The 19,584-nt window shown below is 40.6% G+C and overlaps 1 protein-coding gene across 3 annotated transcripts in view; it reads right to left on the bottom strand.

Annotated features, from left to right (window-relative positions):
- The window catches only part of CCDC88C (coiled-coil domain containing 88C), a 95,606-nt gene that overhangs the window by 12,233 nt on the left and 63,789 nt on the right, over positions 1–19,584 (bottom strand). For 2 of the 3 annotated variants that reach the window (XM_065685708.1, XM_065685710.1), the window contains exons 14-23: positions 17,867–18,004; positions 15,452–16,522; positions 12,964–13,091; positions 11,936–12,077; positions 11,142–11,330; positions 10,608–10,769; positions 9,242–9,519; positions 4,440–4,583; positions 3,661–3,847; positions 3,290–3,435 (exon numbers count right to left, since the gene is read on the bottom strand). In XM_065685708.1, coding sequence (XP_065541780.1) covers positions 3,290–3,435; positions 3,661–3,847; positions 4,440–4,583; positions 9,242–9,519; positions 10,608–10,769; positions 11,142–11,330; positions 11,936–12,077; positions 12,964–13,091; positions 15,452–16,522; positions 17,867–18,004 — 2,585 coding nt within the window. The remainder of the gene's footprint in view (positions 1–3,289; positions 3,436–3,660; positions 3,848–4,439; positions 4,584–9,241; positions 9,520–10,607; positions 10,770–11,141; positions 11,331–11,935; positions 12,078–12,963; positions 13,092–15,451; positions 16,523–17,866; positions 18,005–19,584) is intronic. The other variant, XM_065685709.1, reaches the window with a different exon arrangement.

Genomic DNA, 19,584 nt, shown 5'->3' with positions numbered 1-19,584 from the left:
ATGTAATCTTACTATTTCTTTTTACTTATTTTATTAGCCTGTGCAGTGGATATTAGCAAATCTCTTTTCATTTCAGTAGTAGGTCTAATGTACCTCAAACACAGAACTGTCAGACACCTGGATAAATATGCTTAGAATCTCTCAGTACATTTGAACTGTATTCAGCCAATTTCAGCAAACAATTTCTAGCATTTCAACCATATAATCCACTACTAAAATAAAAGTCACTAGCTCCCACATCACCCTGAAGTGCTTAGACTAAAATTCTCAGGATTAAGAACACTTTTCTTCCTTCCTTCGTACCTATAAGAGAAATTCACTGCAGTGAGAATAGGATTCTTTGTCACTGTACAGTATGTTTAAACAGGTTATCTCGCTTAAGCATTTCATAGTGTGCTTGGGGTTGCAGCAACGTATGTCAACGCTTGCACCCTTCATAAACAACACCAAAAGAGGTATTTATTAAAATGCAAATGACAAAAACTAGAGGAGTATGAATATTTGCTATTCTTCAGGAATTTAAATTTAAAATGACTCTCTTAAGATTATATTTTTTGTTGTAACTCAGCTGTTTTCCAAGCTGTCCTGGGTTCAGCAGTAGCAGTCATTTTTCCTCCTTATTAGTAGCTGGTGCAGTGCTGTGGTTTTGACTTTCAGCCTGGGAGCAGTGCTGATAACTCTGATGTTTTCAGTTGCTGCTCAGTAATGTTTACTCTGGCCAAGGACTTTCTGAGTCTCATGCTCTGCCAGGGAGGAGGGGAAGCCAGGAGAAAGCAAAGACAGGACACCTGACCCAAACTAGCCAAAGAGGTATTCCATACCACAGCACATCATGCCCGCTGTATAAGCTGGGGGCAGCTACCTGGAAGGGCTAAATCACTGCTCGGGTCAGGCTGGGTATCGGTCGGCGTGTGGTGAGTGGTTGTATTCTCTTCCCTTGTTATTTCCCTTATTATTATTATTGGTGGCAGCAGTACTGGTTTTGTGTTATACCTTGGTTACTGGATTGTTCTTACCTAAACCCATGAGAGTTACATTCTTTTGATTCTCCTCCCCATCCCTCCGGGAGTGGGGTAAGGAAGGTGGGGGAGTGATAGAATGGCTGCATGGTACTGAATTACTGGCTAGGCTTCAACCATGACAACCCAATGGGTTGAGATAAAGACAGATCTGACCAGAGTGTGTATAATCGTATTTGTGATAAGCATTCATTGTTTCAGATTAACAGTCACTCGTCACAATGTTGATTTATTGGCTCTCAAAGTTGCTGCTCTTGATCTCACAGTTTCAGCATGCTGCACCTTAGAGTTGGTATTTGATGATTTAGTGTTTATGGGTTTGGGGGGGTTGTGCTAAGGCTCTTGTTTCGCTGTACTTTACGGTAATGACTTGTAATACAATAGACTCATTGATCATGAAACTGATCTGACTTGTGTTCCCAGTGTGGTCACCACCTCTATACTTTGGGAAGTATGTAATAGAAGTGTATGGCAATTACACATCTTTTTTCCCCTCCCCTCTGGTGGTCAGTCTATGAGGGAGACATTCCCACACACCCTAGTAACAAGTACAGCAGCTACTGACTACAACAGATAACGCAGCTACTCCAACTCCAAGCACAGCAGCTACACCAGCCCCAGTGACAAGTATAGCAGCTGCTCAAACTCTGACTACAGCAAACAGTGCAGATAATCCAGCTCCAAGCACAGCAGCTACACCAGTCCCAGTGACAACTACAGCATCATCATTTGAGAGTTCTGAAGGTTTTGAATGGCCTTTGGGTACCCTTGAGACCTGCCTGCTGATTGTGATGGGGATCACCATGTTGGTACAGACACAGAGTGTGTTTTACCCATGACCATTTCATCTGGTCTCGAAAGTTAAGCGGAGTCAGGTTTGGGTCTTGTCTAGGGTTAGCCGATGATATAGGAGGACCAAGAGATTTTCCCTGAGTCTAGACAATCTTGACTGGCAGGGTGTGTGGGACAGTATGGGCGAGTATCTAGTCCACTGGGCCCCTACAGTGCTTTGAAAGCATAGGAGATGGAAGGCAGCTGTGTGGAGTCCCCAACAACAAGTTTCAGAAACTGCTGAAGGGGAGGGTGAATTATTTTGAGCCTGGTGGGCCCATGACACTTCGGGCCATCAGGGCAGAGATGCAACATACAGATGGACTCATGCTCGAGGGGTAGACTTAACAATGGATACTATTGCCCAGGATATTCACGATCCAACACTGCACACAGTCTCTTCTGCTCTGAAAGACTGTTAGAAGAGATGGAGCCCGACATCATGGACAGGGTGGACTCAGCAGCTTTATAGAGATTGGTCCATGCACTAAGGAATGATATCTCTCTCTGTGGATGTATATATATGTATATATATAAGAGTGATGGCATATTGAATATGCGAGACCTGAGCATGACCTGAATGGTATGGAATAAGGAGTGGATACTATCCTGGGTTCAGCAGTAGCAGTCATTTTTCTCCTTCTTAGTAGCTGGTGCAGGGCTGTGGTTTTGACTTTCAGCCTGGGAACAGCGTTGATAACACCGACGCTTTTAGTTGCTGCTTAGTAATGTTTACTCTGACCAAGGACTTTCTGAGTCTCATGCTCTGCAGGGAGGAAAGGAAGCTGGGAGGAAGCAGAGACAGGACACCTGACCCAAACTAGCCAAAGAGGTATTCCATACCACAGCACGTCCATGCCCACTATACAAACTTGGGGCAGTTACCCGGAAGGGTTAGATCACTGCTCAGGTCAAGCTGGGTATCGGTCAGCAGGTGGTGAGTTGTTGTATTCTCTTCCTTTGTTATTTCCCTTATCATTATTGTTATTGGTGGCAGCAGTAGTGGTTTTGTGTTATACCTTAGTTACTGGACTGTTCTTGTCTCAGCCCATGGAAGTTACATTCTTTCGATTCTCCTCCCCATCCCTCTGGGAGCAGGGGGAGGAATGGGGGGGGAGTGAGCAAATGGCTGCATGGTATTGAATTACTGGCTGGGCTTAAACCATGACACAAGCTATTCAAAAACCTTTGAGAAGTTCCATCTTTCATAACTCAGTTTTCAGTATGAGTTTGTCTATATTATTTGAAAAGAGCTGAGCTTGTCCTGAATACCCCTCTCTGGTAAAGCAGTGCAAAGACATATTATTGCTTCTCCCCATTACATAGTATCAAGCAGACCTATCATTCCCCTGCTTGTCCTACTCCTGATAATTATTTTTATTCTATGTTTTTCTAGATGACTTTTTCAGGTTTCACAAATCAAATCTCTAGTTTCTTACATGTACTGTTTCTGTTCTTCGTGATACTGCTCCTTGTTCTCCATGTTTTGCTCCAGTAACATTTGATTCTGTTGGCTCAGCATCTGAATCTGACTCAGAAGATGATGGTTTTCTTCTTCCAGATTTCCTTTTAGACGGGACAGCAGCTATTAAACAAGATAGATTAATCTCTCTTTCGCATCTGGATTCTCTGGGAGTGCACCATAATCACGCTAACAGAATAGCAGAGCAACATAATATACAATGATAAACTTCAAAGAATATGAGGGTCTTATTATAACCCCGTAACTTGACTGTTTACCATGTGCCAGAAACTTCACACAATGGTCTCTAACAGGGACCCAGCAGTATACCTGCCTACAGCTACTCACCTCACAGTGGTTATCCAGCTTGGTCAGAGAGATATCCATGGACTGGTGCTGTTCTTTCAGCTCATCATAGCGAGCCTGCCAACGATTCAGCTCCAACTGAGAGTTGTTCAAGGAAGTTTTCAGCTCCTTAGTGTGTGCATGTAGACCTTCGTATTCTGCCTTTAGTTGGCTGTGAAAGAAATTCACCCTAAACACGAAGACGTCAACAGTCTTATGAAGGACACTTCACAGAAAGTACCGCACATCCAAAGACCATACCACCAGTGTGCTGCTGTCACTACGTCAAACATTCAGTTCCAAAGACTAACTCCTAAAGGCATTTTTATTCTAAGCATATGATACAATTTAATTAAGAAAGTAGCACTAGTAGTATAAAATATTTCAAATCTATTTAAGAATTGAAAGGAAAATAGATTAAACATGAAACTGATCTTTCCTCAGTATGTAAGAAACAGACCACAGATATCTGAGGCACAATATACTTAAGAGCATTTGGATATAAACACAGCTCTATTTGGCACAAATAAAGACAATTCACAGAACTTTTTTCTCGATGCATGGAATTTGAGCACTAATGTGTCCTGAACTGTAAAACACTGTAATATTGTAAGATGATACTGTGACATTCTTTTATAGCATCTGGTAAATCTAAAAATGTCTACAAATCATGAAGGCATAAAATTTGAAGATTAAGTTCTGTACCTGCTGACAGATCAGCTAAGCCTTGCTGTCTGCCAGCACTGCAATCAGCATACAAGAATTTAGCAAGAGAATCCTACCTGTCCAGCTCCTCCCTCAACTTCTGATTTTCCCCAGCTGTTAGTGCATTTGATCTCCTCTCTTGTTGAAGAGCCTCTCTCTCAGTTTTTAAAACTATTTCCAACTCTTCCAATTCTGCCTTGTGTTTCATTAAACTGTTGTATCTGAAAATAGAGTAGCAGCATTTAAATAGCTTTGTTTTACACATTTTTCTTCCTCCAGTTAAAGATTTTTAATAGGTAACATCACAACAACCAGATAAGATTTTTTCTTCTTGCCTGCTTGGCTTCATACACATTTGTGTGGTTAAACATCTACCTTACTTCAAGATTCTGACCAGTTGGTAAAAAGCACACAAGTCTCCAGGGTGAGGGTTAACTGCACCATTAAACTGGAATCAATTCACAAATAATTATCAGTGGCAGGCTTCAAAAACCTGTCTAAAAAGCAAAAAATAGCAGTCATAAAGCAACACAAAAGCAGCAGAATGAGCAACAGCTTATTAGGTAACAAACTAATGCAGATTAGGTTATATGCATAGCTAATAGCATCCTGGATAGGTAATAATCTCCTGCATATTTCTGGCAGATGATGGGGCTAGTATCAGCGAGCTGACAGCAAAACACCTTTAAGCAGCAGTTGACCCACCTGCTTGAGTGGCTCTACTTGCTCACTAGTGAGAAACTCAAGAGCAACACTGGTGTTCACACCCAGGCTTCCACTCTTACTTGGTTTATACAACTTGTGTGTAAATCATTCAGGGTGGGGAGACGGACAGATGCCACCAACTGTGTCTTTAATTTAGATCTCTGGAATGCTACAGTAAGAGGTGTGTAACAACTCCCTGGATACTTGACACAGGCATTGATTAGGCAGGCTCAGCGTCCCTGAGCTGCTACACTGCCTGCATTTGGAAAACACTGCAAAGAATGAGGTGGCTTAAAACTGCATTGCAAAACAGCAAGCTGTTCTCAAATGGGTTTTTTTTTCCCCTCTGGTGGCCTCCTTCAGGGTCTGTGCCCACACACTCACGCCAGCAAAAGCCACTGGCAACACTGGTGCAGTGAACATCAAAAGTCATCAGCACATTTTTCTGTGACTGATAAAAGAATATTGCCCCAAAATATCCCTGGGCAGACATACCTGTACCAGTCATGGAGAAACATCTTTCTAAACAATTTTAAAACAGCAGTTAGATGGAAGATGCAGCATTTCTTGGAAAAGCTAGAGAACAAGCATTCTCTATCCACGACCCTCATCCCAAAACAGATGAATGCAGAGCAAAGCTACTCTGCAGCCATGAAAACTTCAAAACAAAAACAAAAGCAGCAGACAGCACCAAATACAGTGACTCCTGCCAACTTGTTCTCCCTTCAGGCTACCATTCTCTTCATCCCGGGGTCAAATTACAGCCTGTCCCAAATTCCAGTCCATTGAAGGGCCACACAGAAAAGTACCTGCCTCCCAGACAAAAGCTGCTTTTTGCTATTCATTCCCAGTAACAGCAGTGAAGTTTAATTAACCTTATCTATTTGTTTTCTTCCTCCATTCAGCTCCAGGACATTTCAAATTCAGTATCTGTACAACAAATAGAAGAACCTGAAAGCAGAGGAAGGTTTCACATCCAGCTCGAAGAAATATTTAAGATAGACAGCGTGCCAATCCAGAGTCTAAGAAGACAAACTCCACAGTCAGTCATTTGGCAGAGATTACCATGGCTGCAACTGCAGAAACTGTGTTGTGAATTCTTTTGCCATTTCTGTATGATAGGGCTATTCTGTTCATTTTTAATCAAGCCCTCTATTTTTTAAAGAGGACTGCTTGGAGGGAAGCAGTATACTGGTCCAGTTATAGCAGCTTGGCCCAGATCCACATGCTGCCTTTGAGCATGAGAACCCACCCCTGAGGTAGACCACAGCTGCTCCCCCAGATATTCAGTGTAAGGTAAAAAAGAAGAGACTGCAAAAATGCAAGTGATTCTGCATCTCTGAAGCCCTAATGAAACCCTGAGGCAAAATTTTCTTGTGGTCCAGATTCAGCATGGCGCCTGCTATTTGAGCAAGATTTGTGCAACCTGACAAGCTCTACACCACTGGGGTCAAGGTTACCCGTCCTGTAGGCTATTCAATACTCATGCTCACACCACTTTAGGCATCAGGTACTTGGACAGAGGGGTTTTTAAAAGATTCTTATGCAAGCAAATAAAATCCATTTGGCTCTGGTGCAATTCATTCCTGAGACTAAACAATCATATTCCTCTTTACTCCTTTTGGTTTTCACTCTTTCTGCTGCTTTGTCAGCAGAATTACTGTGGGTAGGTATTTGTGACTAAGAAAACTTTAAAAATGTTCAGCTATGATAAAAATCATGTGGCAAAGAGAATCCAGAAGAAAATTCTCAGCCAGCAGTGGTAACATAATAATTAATACAAGTCCCTACAACATGTAAACCTCACAGCAGAGTCATTTTGGGCTTTTTTTTTTTTTCATTGAGACGAATTTTTCCAGTGTCTCTGCAGGATTAGACTTCTTCAAAGTAAGCCACAAAGAAAATGCTCAAGGATCTGCTAACGAATTCTATTAGTAAGTTATTACCTTCCCTTTATAATGTGTAATATGTAAAGCAATTTAAAAAATGCAGCAAAAGAGTCCAGCTTTTCTGTGTTTGCTGAGATGGTCAGCCAAACACCACAAAGTCAAGAAATGGCTATTACTGGAAAGTAACCCTAACATACTAACTTTCCTTTTCTTGCTAAGTCAAACCCACACGTCTGTGGTTTGCTGGGCTATGACAGGCCATTTCACTACAGTTACACCCAAGCCATTATTGAATCCCCACTGCAGTGCTAATATTGTGCATAGAGAGCCAAAGGAGATTTAATGAAGTTTGCCCAGGTGCAGAAAATATTCTGTGGTTAGAATGCATCAGAGTGAACTACACAAACCTTGGAGACCTTGGCTGTACACAGTGTTAGGAGTCCACAAGCTAACTAAAGTTGCTGTGAGTTTTTCTAGACAAGCTGCAGTCATAGGTTTGCACAGGAGTACCATCCTGCCATGATTACACTGCTGTCACCAACTGAGATAAAACAATTACCTTGGAGCTACAACAAAGAAAATTCGTCTCTTAGATGCAGCACAAACTTCTTGGCTGCACTAAGCTGCTCTGGGAAAATTTAGCAGGTAGAGCATTCTATCTGAAGTTGAAAGCGAGATATTTCATCTTGGCAGTTAAATACCTCAAGAGTAGCAGAAGAAAACGTTTTCTTACAGCTGTTTTTCTAACTTTCTCCCCTGAGCTCCCTCAGCCAGCTGAACTGCACACAGCACATGACAGAGGCAAAACAGAACACACAGACAAAAATTAAGCTTGTCTCTTTTTTCTGTCAGCCAAATGAAGACACAGGCTGTCCTTGGACAAACCACCTTGGTAAGTATCTTTTGAGACTGATCTGCTGAGGAGGACACTGTGCTCTTAGAACTGCCAAAATCAACCTGCTTTGAGTACAAAAAGGCCACCATCTGCTCCTCTGCAACATCTCTCACTAGCCATCACACCTCAGTAACAGGCAGTCCGAATTGTTAACATTTACAATGGTAATCTGAACACTTTCACTAGAGATAACTTGTTTTTAGAAAACAGGTTTTCAGGTTATTCCCTCCAGCTAAAACTATTTAATAATTGGTACTCACCAAGAAAAGAAAGAATCCAGCAAACCGCCTCAACACACCGCAGTGTGATAATCTCAGGCAAAGCCTGAATCAATGAGAGCCATTAATCAGTCTGAGAGAGACTTGGTAAGCAGGAACAGCATCTGTGTAATCACTTACAGCTCATTTAGTTGACAGCCAAGCAGCTGTCCTGTCACACAGCCTGGTAGGTATTTTAATCACAATAGGCTTATTCCTATACTTTATCAAAATTCACTGCACGTTGTATTGCCAGGTCCTTAATGTTTGGGAAAGAAAATGTTAGCACCAAGTTTCACTCCACCCTCAAAGATTACCACTGAGTTGCTCTGAATCCGGCTCATGGTTTTGAACAGAAACTAACCTAAATACAAGTATTTTGAGGAAAATCACCAAGGTGTATAATAAAAGTTTTGCAGGGTAGGTGACGCAGCATTTATGTAGCAGCACATCATATATATTGTTTGATCCATGCATAACTGTCAGAAAATTACAGTAACTAGAGAGTAAGCAATAAACAGATTACTCTGATTTCACAATCCAGTCAAAGGGCCTGAAGCAAAAGCCTTAGACTGTGAGAACCAGAAGAAATAACTCATCACATTAGCTGCTCAGTATGGCTTCCTTCAGAGAGCCTCCTTTGTCATGAAGCTGATGCCACACACAATCTTCAATGACTTAAACTTCACAAAATATGTACTACTCACACACAGGTAATTACCTAGGTGACTTGCAGACCTTACTGTATGACTAGAAAAGATACCCCACACAGTAGATCTGGGAGAACTTTTTTAAGGCTGCATGCACCATAAAGGCGCACTGCTAAGATTCCTAGCACAGACCCTTAAACATAGGAAAGGCATCTAAGTTATCTCTGATAAAGCATCCCCAAGGCGTAAGCTCACGTTTGCTAAATTTCATCAGTCATTAAAGGTCTACCACCTTTTGAGGTCTAGAATTTATAGCTTTGCAAGTGTTTTTGTCTAATCTCCTAATGACAGCAAGAATGAGAAGACACTTTTTCAGGGGAATGATTTAGTAGCTTCTATTTGTAATTGGAAACACACATTTAAGGCTAAAATTGTAACATAGGCACATTCTGGCTATTCTGCGCCCCTGGGCAGTGATCATACCTCTCACCAAGACCTTTGTGCTCCAGGTCCAAGTTTTTGTGTAATGTTTTCAAGCAGCTGTGTTGGTTTATTAGGACTTCATATTCTGCAGACTGCCGTTCATGTAGTGAAGCAAGGTGCTCATGGTCCTGAAGCAATGATTCATACTCGGCTTTCAGCTGCTCCTTCTGTTTCACTAGATTTTCATTCTCATTCTCCTTGGCTGTCTGCTGATTTTGAAGTAAAGTATTCTGGGCCATCAGTGAAGAACTCTGAGAGCTGAGAGTTGAATTTTCTACCTATAGTTTCTCAAATAAAAAGCAGGTATTACTTATTTACACCTACTGGTACATACAACAAACATGTAGTGGCACCTTGAATCTGTACAGAGTTATTCAAGAATGCATCCATTGCTTTGTAGACTTAAGACATTTATGGACAATTAATCATTGTTTTGGTATTATTCCTGGTAGTGTGCACCACATAAAGCCATGCTATCAGCAGTCAGAAAATAACAGGATAACCTCAACTGAAAAACTGCTGTTTTAACAGTAGAAGCTCTTGAGCCTGGAAGACCAAGATAAGCTAGCATACTTGCAACTGAACTGCATCCCTGAATCATGTACAAAGCTAAGTTACCTTATGGTTATGTACAAGTAATGAAAACTTAATGCAAAATCAACAAAACTATCTGCACCACTTTGTATGGGGACACAGTCTGATTTCAGTACACAGGTAGTGCATTGACTTCTCATGCTGCTTATATACTTCAATTACAGGTGAGAAACAAAGAGAACAAATGAGAAATACCTATGAAGATGCAAGAAGCAAAGCTCGATAAGAGAAACAGTAAAAAAAAAAAGAGCTAATCCTATATTGTCCTTTAAGACTCTTCTCTCTCTCATGCTATTTTTTCAAAATTAATTTTTAAGAGTGCTTGTTTTCCTCCAGCAACTTTGACATTTTGTATGAAAATTGTGATTGGAACTTATTGCTATGATGCCTCTTAGGAGCTAACTTGTGTCCTCTTCTGATTTCTTACAAGCTCTTTCACAGGCATACCATTAACAGAAAAAAAAAGATCTTTTATTTCAGAAGTGCAGCTTTTGGAACAACACATCTGCAGTTTGCTGTATTGATTTTAACAGCTTCCCTCTAAGTAACTACCTTCGTAATGAAAACAGCTAGCAGACATTAGCTACAGAGCTGATTTCTCCTCTAGCTTAGAGAAATTCAGACCTCAGACTAAGCTCCACCTTATGGACCTTGTCTTTACATCACTACATCCAGCCTATCAATACAGATGTTTCCTTATTAGCTGTCATCTTCTCCACACTACTGTAATCAAATCCAGTCTCCTGGCAGAGAGGTGCAAGGTTGTCCTGACCTGGAGTTTAGCTGTCTGTGTCTGCAGGGCAGTGTTGTGCTCCTGAAGAAAGACATTTTGCTTCTGCAGTGTCAGGATCTGATTGTTGAAGGATACATTCTGTGATTCCAAATGCTTCAGCTGTTCTTTAAGCAGCTGCTTCTCAGTATGTAGAGCTGCATTCTGAAAGACAGAAGGCATTGAAGGGCTGAAAGGAAGAAAGGAAACAGCTGTCTTGATCATTTGGAGTCCTATCAAAGATGAGAACCAATTAGTGATGATCATTCTGCAACAAATGTGCAAGAGCAAACTCTTCCCAGCATTAAATAAAGGTAGGACAGATGTTATACAATGAATTAATCCTGGCAATGATGATGTACATGACATATATAACAAAGAAGTCCTATGTGCTCCTAAGATACCCGAAGAATTTAGTAGAATTAATGTGCTCCAGACAACCACAAGACTTGTATGAGCTCAAAATCTAGTTCCTAGCAACCCACTCATGATTGCAAGGGAAGTCTGAAAGATAACAGGAAACAGGAGAAGGCTTACATTCCTTTCCAGTTCAATTGCCCTATCCTTCAGTTTCAGCAGCTCCATGGTAGCTTCCTGGTGCCCCATTTCCAACTTCTCAGTCATTTGGTGGTTGGGAATGAGTTTCTCTGCAGAATACCTCAGTGACTTCTGAGCATACTGCCCATCCTGTTTAGTCTGCTTAAGTGCATCAAAGTCCTTCTTTACCTGAAAAGCCAGCAAGCAACAACCTTCAACACTGATTTAAGTAGGATTTTATATTAATAATGATGGGATATGCAGATTCTCTCTTTCAATGCAGGAACTTTTAACAGACTTAACAATCATTACCCTCACTTCACAGATGGGGGAACTAAGACAGACAGGTGGAGGAATCCATGTCTCTTGGCCTCCAATAAGGTGCCCTTTGACTCACTGTCACCTAACAAGCAAGCTGTTCTTAGGTGAAATCATTCAACTGCAGTCTTCTTCAGCCTTTCATTAAACAAGGCACAAAACAAAGACCATAGTAATGAAAAAGCCGTAGGGAAACAGAGATCTGCAAACAGTGGTTAAGCAAAAAAAAAAAAAAACAAAACAAAAACCCGAACTAACATCTTTTTGGTGCCCCCAGCCCAACAGCTTTCCTGAAATTGGTGCGATTATATAGAAAGGGACAAGAGAAAGTAATCCAGTCAAAAAAGGTTTCTGGGAAGTGCATATGTAAGGGTGAAGAACTAGAGGTAACTTGCTCTGCTGAGTGAAAAAGAACAAAATGCATGTGAATGCATCTAACCACATAGTGAGCAACTAAAATTCAGTTAACCTCTTACCATATTTAGATCATTCTGTAACTGCTGGTTCAAATTCAGAGAGTCTTTCACTTGAGCTTCCAGCATTGCAATCTTTTCCTCTTTCACAGCTAGTGTCATTTTTAGTGCCGATTCAGTTTTGCTTTCCAGAAACTTGTATTTTCTGAAAAACATGAGAATAGCTTTCCAATATCTGCTAGGATATGAGCCACCATCTACATAGGGGACTTCACCTTCACCCATTCCAAATCTCACCACGTTACATTGCATGTGTTTGCCTCTTCAGGAAAATGATTTTCTCTACTGCCACAGACTGCTACTGATATATTATAGCTGGGGAACCTGCCTTGGGAAAATTTTAACAGAAGTAGCGCCAGCACAGTTCTACAGAACTAAGAGCTACATAACTTGAAAGAAAATAAGTTTTTCTTCTTTTTTTGCCCCAATTACACTACAGAAATTTCTTCTCATGGTTCTTTTGTACATTCATGGCAAGAAGAAAAATCCAGAGTAGATTCTAAAGACTCTTAAGAGATGGGTATGTTTCTCTAATCAGATCTTACCAAGAGGCCTATATACAAATGGGTTGTGGGGGTTTCTTTGTCCATTACTATAGGACATGCAAAGGAATTCCTTGCAGTCAGGAATTCCTTAGGCAACATCTATGTTTATATTAAAGGGTGGTTGGATCACCAGTTACATGGAGTAATGACAGCCACTGTTTGTTAGACACTATTTTTATCGTAAAGAGAATATAAAGAAGAATATACGCTGAAATAGCTACTCAGCTACTCTATTGGGTAGTAGAGTGGGACTGTGGTAGTGAGACAGAAAACGGCATTTCTTCCTTCCACTGAAGAAAAAGTTTTGCAAAACCTGCAGTATATTGCCAAGATTCCTACAGAAAAAAATCTGCTTTATATCCAAAACTGGTAAGGGTAATTGGAGTGGGACAGATGAGAATAACAAAGAAAGGCAAAGGGCTTGAGTTAGGCTGAGGAAAAGCCTTCAGAGTCAAAAGAATGACTAAGTTAGCTCAGTTTCCTTACGTGTCATCATTGCCATTGTCATCCTGTAGCAGCAGGTCTTTGTTCAAACCTATCTTCTCCAGTTCCCGGCTCAGTTTGTCCAGCTCACTAGACAACTGTTGACTCTTCAGCTTCTCCAGGACCAAATCCTGTAACAGCACTATCATGATTAGTTTCTGTGCAAAGGGTGGTGGTAAACTACCAGCAGTGTATTTTTTTAAATAAAGTACTGAAAAACTTACTGGATGAAATCCTAGTTCCAAGAAGGTCAGCTACAATTCTTTTATCAGCGACAGCTGAGTACAGAATTAAACTGATTTTATTTATAGTTTATTTGGAATAAATCTGAAGAATGCTTCTTTTGGCCTTTGGCTCGCTCACTGTACTGAATTACTTCTGCCAATACTGGCATCCTGCCTGCCTGCAAAAATAGGGAATGTGGGCATGCCAGGAAACATCCTGCTCTTGCGCCACAGAAGGGATGCGTGCTGGTCAGGAGACACCAGCAGAGGGAGTTCCTACCTCTCAGCTGGGACAAAGCACCCTGCTGAAAAGCCCAGCCAAGACTGTCACACATAGAGTGACAAAATTTCAGCAAGCAAGTTTCCTTACATAATATGGTTAAGATGTTATTACCAAGTCCCCTGGTAATCGTGCATTTTCACGACTGACCCTGTGTTTCTGACATATGGCAAAATACCGCCAACATTAAAAAACCCTAATTACATTGTCATGTAAGAGACAGGACAGCTCTGGAGACTGGACAGCTGTGATGGTATTTACTGGCCTGTTCTGGTTTCATTTATGCTTCTTCAAAAGAAACTCAAGCAGAACCAGACAAAGAAGTCATATGAGGAGGAGATTTGATGGAGCTGTACCAGAAGATTTACTGGGACAACACTTTGCTGTTATGACAGTCAAGCGGTCTCAAGTGGTCTGTCTGGAAATGGCCTGAGAAGACATAGTATCAGCCAGCATGTTTAAAAAGGACAAATCATCTTAGCTGCATAGCCAAGTTCAGAGATTCCTACCATTCATTGCATTCTGAAATGCAAATGTACTTTAGAGAACTATATTGCTCAGCTGTCTCTCAAAGTTTTCTTAAACAAGAACAATGAAGAACAACAAAGTTAGTGAAGCACTTCAAGTAAGAAATAAAAATATCCTGGATAGCAAATAAAAGCAAGAAAAAAAAACCCCCACAAAACCAAAAACCACATTGTTAAACATAAACTGCAGGTATTCAATAGTCCTCTGATACCACAAATTTAGGAAAAAAAAGGTAAAGTTAATGTCAGTGCCAGCCCAATGGTCTGTAAACAAGTCCGTTTAACACCCATGGATTCCTTCTGTAGAATCTATAGAAATTAACTAGGGAAAAAAAGATATGCTGCTTTATGGGTCTGCACCACTGGAAATCTGCAGAAGTCTGGGAAGGGAAAGATTAAAAAGGAGCCTTCTCAGAAATTATATTATTTATTTTTAAGGAAAGTTGGATAGAAACACAACTTGGGACCGCTTCAAATGTTTGTGATAAAATTTCTTTTCCTCCTCAAAAGTACACTAATGTTTCAAAACCTAAAATAAATCTACAAGTATGTAATTGCTTAAGCTTAGCAAGGCTAATGTAGTATTTCACCCAGCCATCACAGCACCAACTGTTTTCCCTTGAATGCCCTTTCACAGGAAATCCTGTTTCTGGCAAGACAACAGCAGCTGGGGCAGGCAACAAGAGAAAGTTGCAATAACCTGAATATGCCCATGGGTCACTTGGAGTGCCAGGTTCTGGCACATGTATCACTAGTTTGACAATGTCATAATGCTAATTGTGTATTTTTAAAAGATTACTACTAGGAGCATTGTGATTACTGCATTCTGCAGTTGAGGGGGATACTGGAAGAGATCACTGCTGCTTAACAGCAGAGCTGCTTAGCGTGCTCTCACTCTGCAGGGAAGCTTTTGGGAGGAAAAAGCTGTAAGTAGTTATAAAGCAAAAACTTGGTGCAGCTGCTATTGAAAGGGCTAGGATGGTCATCTGGGATGGTCCTTGTCTTAACTAAACCTGGTTTAGAACAGAGATATTAATGTATCCTCAGTAAGTCCTCTAATTTCTATGCTTAAGAGTCAATCTTGCCTGCTGGCGATTGTTAACTGTTAGTTAACAGTTTGTTAACAGATTGTTAACTGCAGTTAACAGTTTTGTGGTCATGGGGGTAGAGAAAGTATCAAACCTTTTGTTTACAGCTACCACATGGGAACTGCGTTAAAACCCTACTCATCATGAAAAAAGACAGCACTTGGAGACACTGTTTGTGGACACAAAGTGTTACATGGCAATTTCTGGCAGGTTCCACTTTGCAAGGCAACACTATCCCTGATGGCTGATAAAGCTATGAAGATCTGGCTTATGAATTAAAGAGTCACGAGACAGATGACTTCCTCTGGTGTTTCGCAGAGCTGAAATAAAAAACCAGCACTATATCGAAACTGGCAATATTATTTTGCTTACCTCTCTCAATGTAGCCAGTGTTTTTTTATCAATTGTAACTTGCTTTATGAGATCTTTATTGTCCTTTTCAAATTCTTTCAGCTTGTTAGATGAATCTCTGAATCGAGCAATTTCCTTTTCTAGTGTCTTGTTTTCTTTCTCAGCAACCGCCAACTTTACTGTACTATCATCCAAAAAGGCATCTTTCAGCTCCACTTGCTGCCAAAGCCGTTTTGTTTCTTTCTCTAACATTTTTTTGTCTTTCTCAAGCTGAGACATTTCTTGTTCCAGGGCTTTGTTCTCCTTTTCCAACCTCTCTAGCTGTTTGGCAGAAACCTTTAGCTCTGCAAGGTTTCTCTGGAGGACCTGATTCTCACTCTCCATTCCCTGTACCTCTTTTTCTAACTCCTGTATCCTTTTGCTGCTGTTCTCTACAATTTGCTGAAGCCTCTGGTTTTCAGAGCTGACACTCTGATAGCTTAGCTCCAGCCTCTCTGATTTTTTGCTCATTGCTTTTAACATTTCCACATTCTTCCTTAAGTCCTCTTTCTCCTTCTCCAACTCCTTATTTTCTGCTTCTATTTTCGCCATTTTTGTGCTGGTAAATCTCATCGTCTCCACCACTTTTCTAAGCTCCAGATTTTCTTCATCCAATTGCTTATTGTCCCTTTCCAGGTCCCCAAGCCGGATGGAAATATTCTGCAACGTGTCCAGGGATTTTCTTAGCTTCCTGTTTTCCACTTCCAGATCCCCATTCTCCTGCTCAAGAACTTCCACTTTTTCCGTTACTATTTTCATCACTGCTGCCTTCTTTGTGAGCTGTTCATTCTCCCTCTCCAGCCGATGGAGCTCTTTTTCCATCTCTTCCACTCTTTCCACTTTTTCTCTAACCTGGTCAAAGTCCTTTTGCAATTGTTTCTTCTCAAATTCCAGCTTGCTCACTTTGCTACTTGTCTCTGTAACTGTTTCATGAAGGATCTTGTTCTCTTTTTCAATATCTTTTACTCTTGCCTCGCTGCTCACTTGAGATCTTTGCCTCAGCGACAAAACCACTTGATTAAGGTGATCGTTTTCTTGTTTAAGGTCCTTTATCTACATAAACAACCATGCAAATGTTACTTATCTACCTTACAAAGTGCAGTGTAAGTTAATCCTGAAGCAGACAGATGACTGTTAACAAAACCATGTCCACTTAATTCAAGACCAGTTTCTCAATAGTTTTCCCTGACTAAAACAAACAACCTAAAGTGATTAAAAAAAAGTTACCTCTGGCAATCTGCGATTCTATCAGATTAAAAGTAGTGCTATATTCGTGCTACCAGCTAAGAAGTTCAAGGCAGAAAACACGTTGGAGAAGATGCTTTGTAAGTAATTATTTCTAATAAATGGTATCTTTCTGTCTAGGTTTACAAACTCCATAATGTTTGAAACTTCTGAGAAGTTACAGCAGTTACAGATCTCATTAAGGACACACTTTCTGTAAGAACGATCCAATTATCCCACTGGTCAAGTTTCAGCTGAAGCAATTGTGATTTACACTGTAATGTGCATTAGATTCTCATCTAGACAAAATCCACAGAAATCAAAAAGGACTGAGACGAAGAAAAAATTCAGAACCTGCCCTTTCTGGTGATTGAGGATACTTCTGGTTTTACTTCCTGCCCTACCTGTGAAGCATTCAATAATTCTTACCACAAAGAGTCTATATGTATTCTAACTGAAATGCAGGACTTTGGTGGTAAAGTGCAGTTTCCCAAGTAGAAGTCTGGGCAAGAACCCTTCAAGATGAAGAATGCTACACAAATAAGGCATTTTGTTCTTTAACCTTCACCCACAAAACTTGGAGCAGATCTTAATACAGGGTGAAAATATACAGACCACTCTCCAATGATCTGTGTCTGTATTTCTTCACTAGTCAAATTAATACAGATGATACCTTGCACAAACCTATAAGATAGTTTCAAGACATTGCACATGAACTGCAGCACAGTAGTAAAACCTGAAGGGCATTTAAGACATCAATCCAGAAGACATAAATGCTTTCTCAGCATCTTTTCTGAAATAGAGCAAAAATGGTCGGGTGGCTAAGAAACTCCCAACTAAATCGATCATACAGGTGGCAGAAGACCAATCTTCTGCAATAAACTGGGGGTTTATTTGTATATCTAAAACCAATTGGTATCCCATTTAGTAAGATCCAGGGCTTTTCTCCCCAAAGAGGGAAGGTCTATCTTTACAACAGCCTGAAGATCCCCAAGGAGCAGTAGTTACCAGCACATGCTGTTGTATTTTGCTTTAAGAAGCCTTTCACCTACATTTGAGCAAGTTCAACCTGCACTCAAATTGCCCTGTCTCCTGAACTAGATGCTTTAAATGGCATCACTATATTACCACTACCGAGCGCATGCTTTCATATTGTATTTGTGAAGTTTGCACCTGTCTATCTTTGTCAGCTTTTAGAGTCTCCATGATGACTTGTAGCTGCTCTTTATCTTTTATCAGCTCCTCACTCAAGGTCTCCAGATCTTGATTACTTTGCTTCTCTTTTTCAATTTGATTTTGCAACTTCTCAATCTGTGTGGAGAGAACACACCAAAACACATCAAACACAGCTTGACACAACAACTGTCTGCACTTGAAGATATTTTGAAGACCAGAAAGGAATGAGATGAAGACTATGGTGGAAAGATGTAATCCTTCCCTTCTGCAGCGTGCCAGTCTCACAGGAGGAAATGGACCGTTTTGTTTTTCTCACAGTGCCAGGAATGTTCTCCAAGCCTAGTAAGATCAGAGCATGCAAGGTGCAGCACTAAGAAAATGCTTCACCTGCCTGGCTGAATACCCTGTTGTGCTCCTATCATCAATTATTTCAGTTTCTGGTGCTCACCTTTCTGAGGGATTTGCCTTCTTCTAGACTCCCCATCACTGATGGCCTTAATCTACCAGTGTATGAAGAGAAAGCTATTAAGACAATTTAGTGAGCAACGGCATCAAAAAAAAAAACCCCGAACTATCAGAAACAAAGGACAATCACTGCAGCAATAAACACTTCCAAGTTTACCTTCTCTCTCCCTGTGCTCTGTTTGCTCTCTCTTCTCTCCATCTAGTGATAACAGTGTATTTAAAAGATTTGTGAATAAGGTCCCAGTCCTACAAGGAACGATGTTTTTTTTTTACTTTTTCTCCTTTTGAAAGTTGCATTTATAATTCACTAAGCACTGAAAAGCAGTAGATTAGAAACAAGAGGTTCAGACAGTTAGGCTCCCCAAGTCAAGAAGTGTTCCTTTATTGGCTTGTAAAGTACTGTGAGCACCTACAGCTCTGCACAAGCATCAGCTCATTTTTTTGTGTTGGCATTATGAACTCTGCCAACATGAAAATATCAATGAAAAGGTATTAACAGTAATTCTTACAAGTGGGAAATAGCTGGAGGCTGGGCTCTGCCTATGTCAACATGTGCCTCATTACAGGAAGTGTTTTAACAAGCAGGGGCTGCCCAGATTTGAGATCAGAAGGACTTAACAGTTAGAAATATAACCACATTTAGGTTCATTAGTCTCACAGGAGCTGTTCAGGGAAAGCTGGAACAAACTCGGTAGCTCAGCAATATCTGGTTTTCATTAGCACCTCACAGAAAACTGAAAGCAAGTAAGAAACTACTGTTAACAGCTTGTTTCAGTCCAAAAAACGTCAGGAATGCAAAGAATACAGACAGGTACTTGGACTGCTATTACTTGACTGTGCCTGAAAGGAGGGTTTTCTATTATTAGCTCCTCTGAAAACCTTGCAAGAAAGGAAAAAAAGGTGCATGTGACTTTCCCTTCACATTATCTCCTTTGTACCACCTGAGTAATACTGTTCCGGCTACATGATCCTTTCAAGCACTAGATCAGCAGATAGCCAAACATAAACAACAGTTTTTGAAAGTCTCACACACTGGATGAAATCTGGATGTTAAATGACTTTCAGGAGGCAAGATTTTACTACGGGTATCTCAAGAAAGCTAGAAAAAACCCTCAGGCACACAACATTTGAGGGAAAATACTTCTTACCTTGTGACTTTATATGTGCTTACCTTCTAAACTGTTACCCTTTCCTCTGTCTACTGTAGTAAACATTCTGCAAAGAATCAGAGTGACTTCCCCTATTATCCC

This window comes from Lathamus discolor, chromosome 6 (genome assembly GCF_037157495.1).
Source record: "Lathamus discolor isolate bLatDis1 chromosome 6, bLatDis1.hap1, whole genome shotgun sequence".
In the NCBI taxonomy this organism is placed as follows: domain Eukaryota; kingdom Metazoa; phylum Chordata; class Aves; order Psittaciformes; family Psittacidae; genus Lathamus; species Lathamus discolor.
The sequence above is the reverse complement of the archived record's forward strand: the minus strand, read 5'-3'. Positions and strand labels throughout refer to the sequence as shown.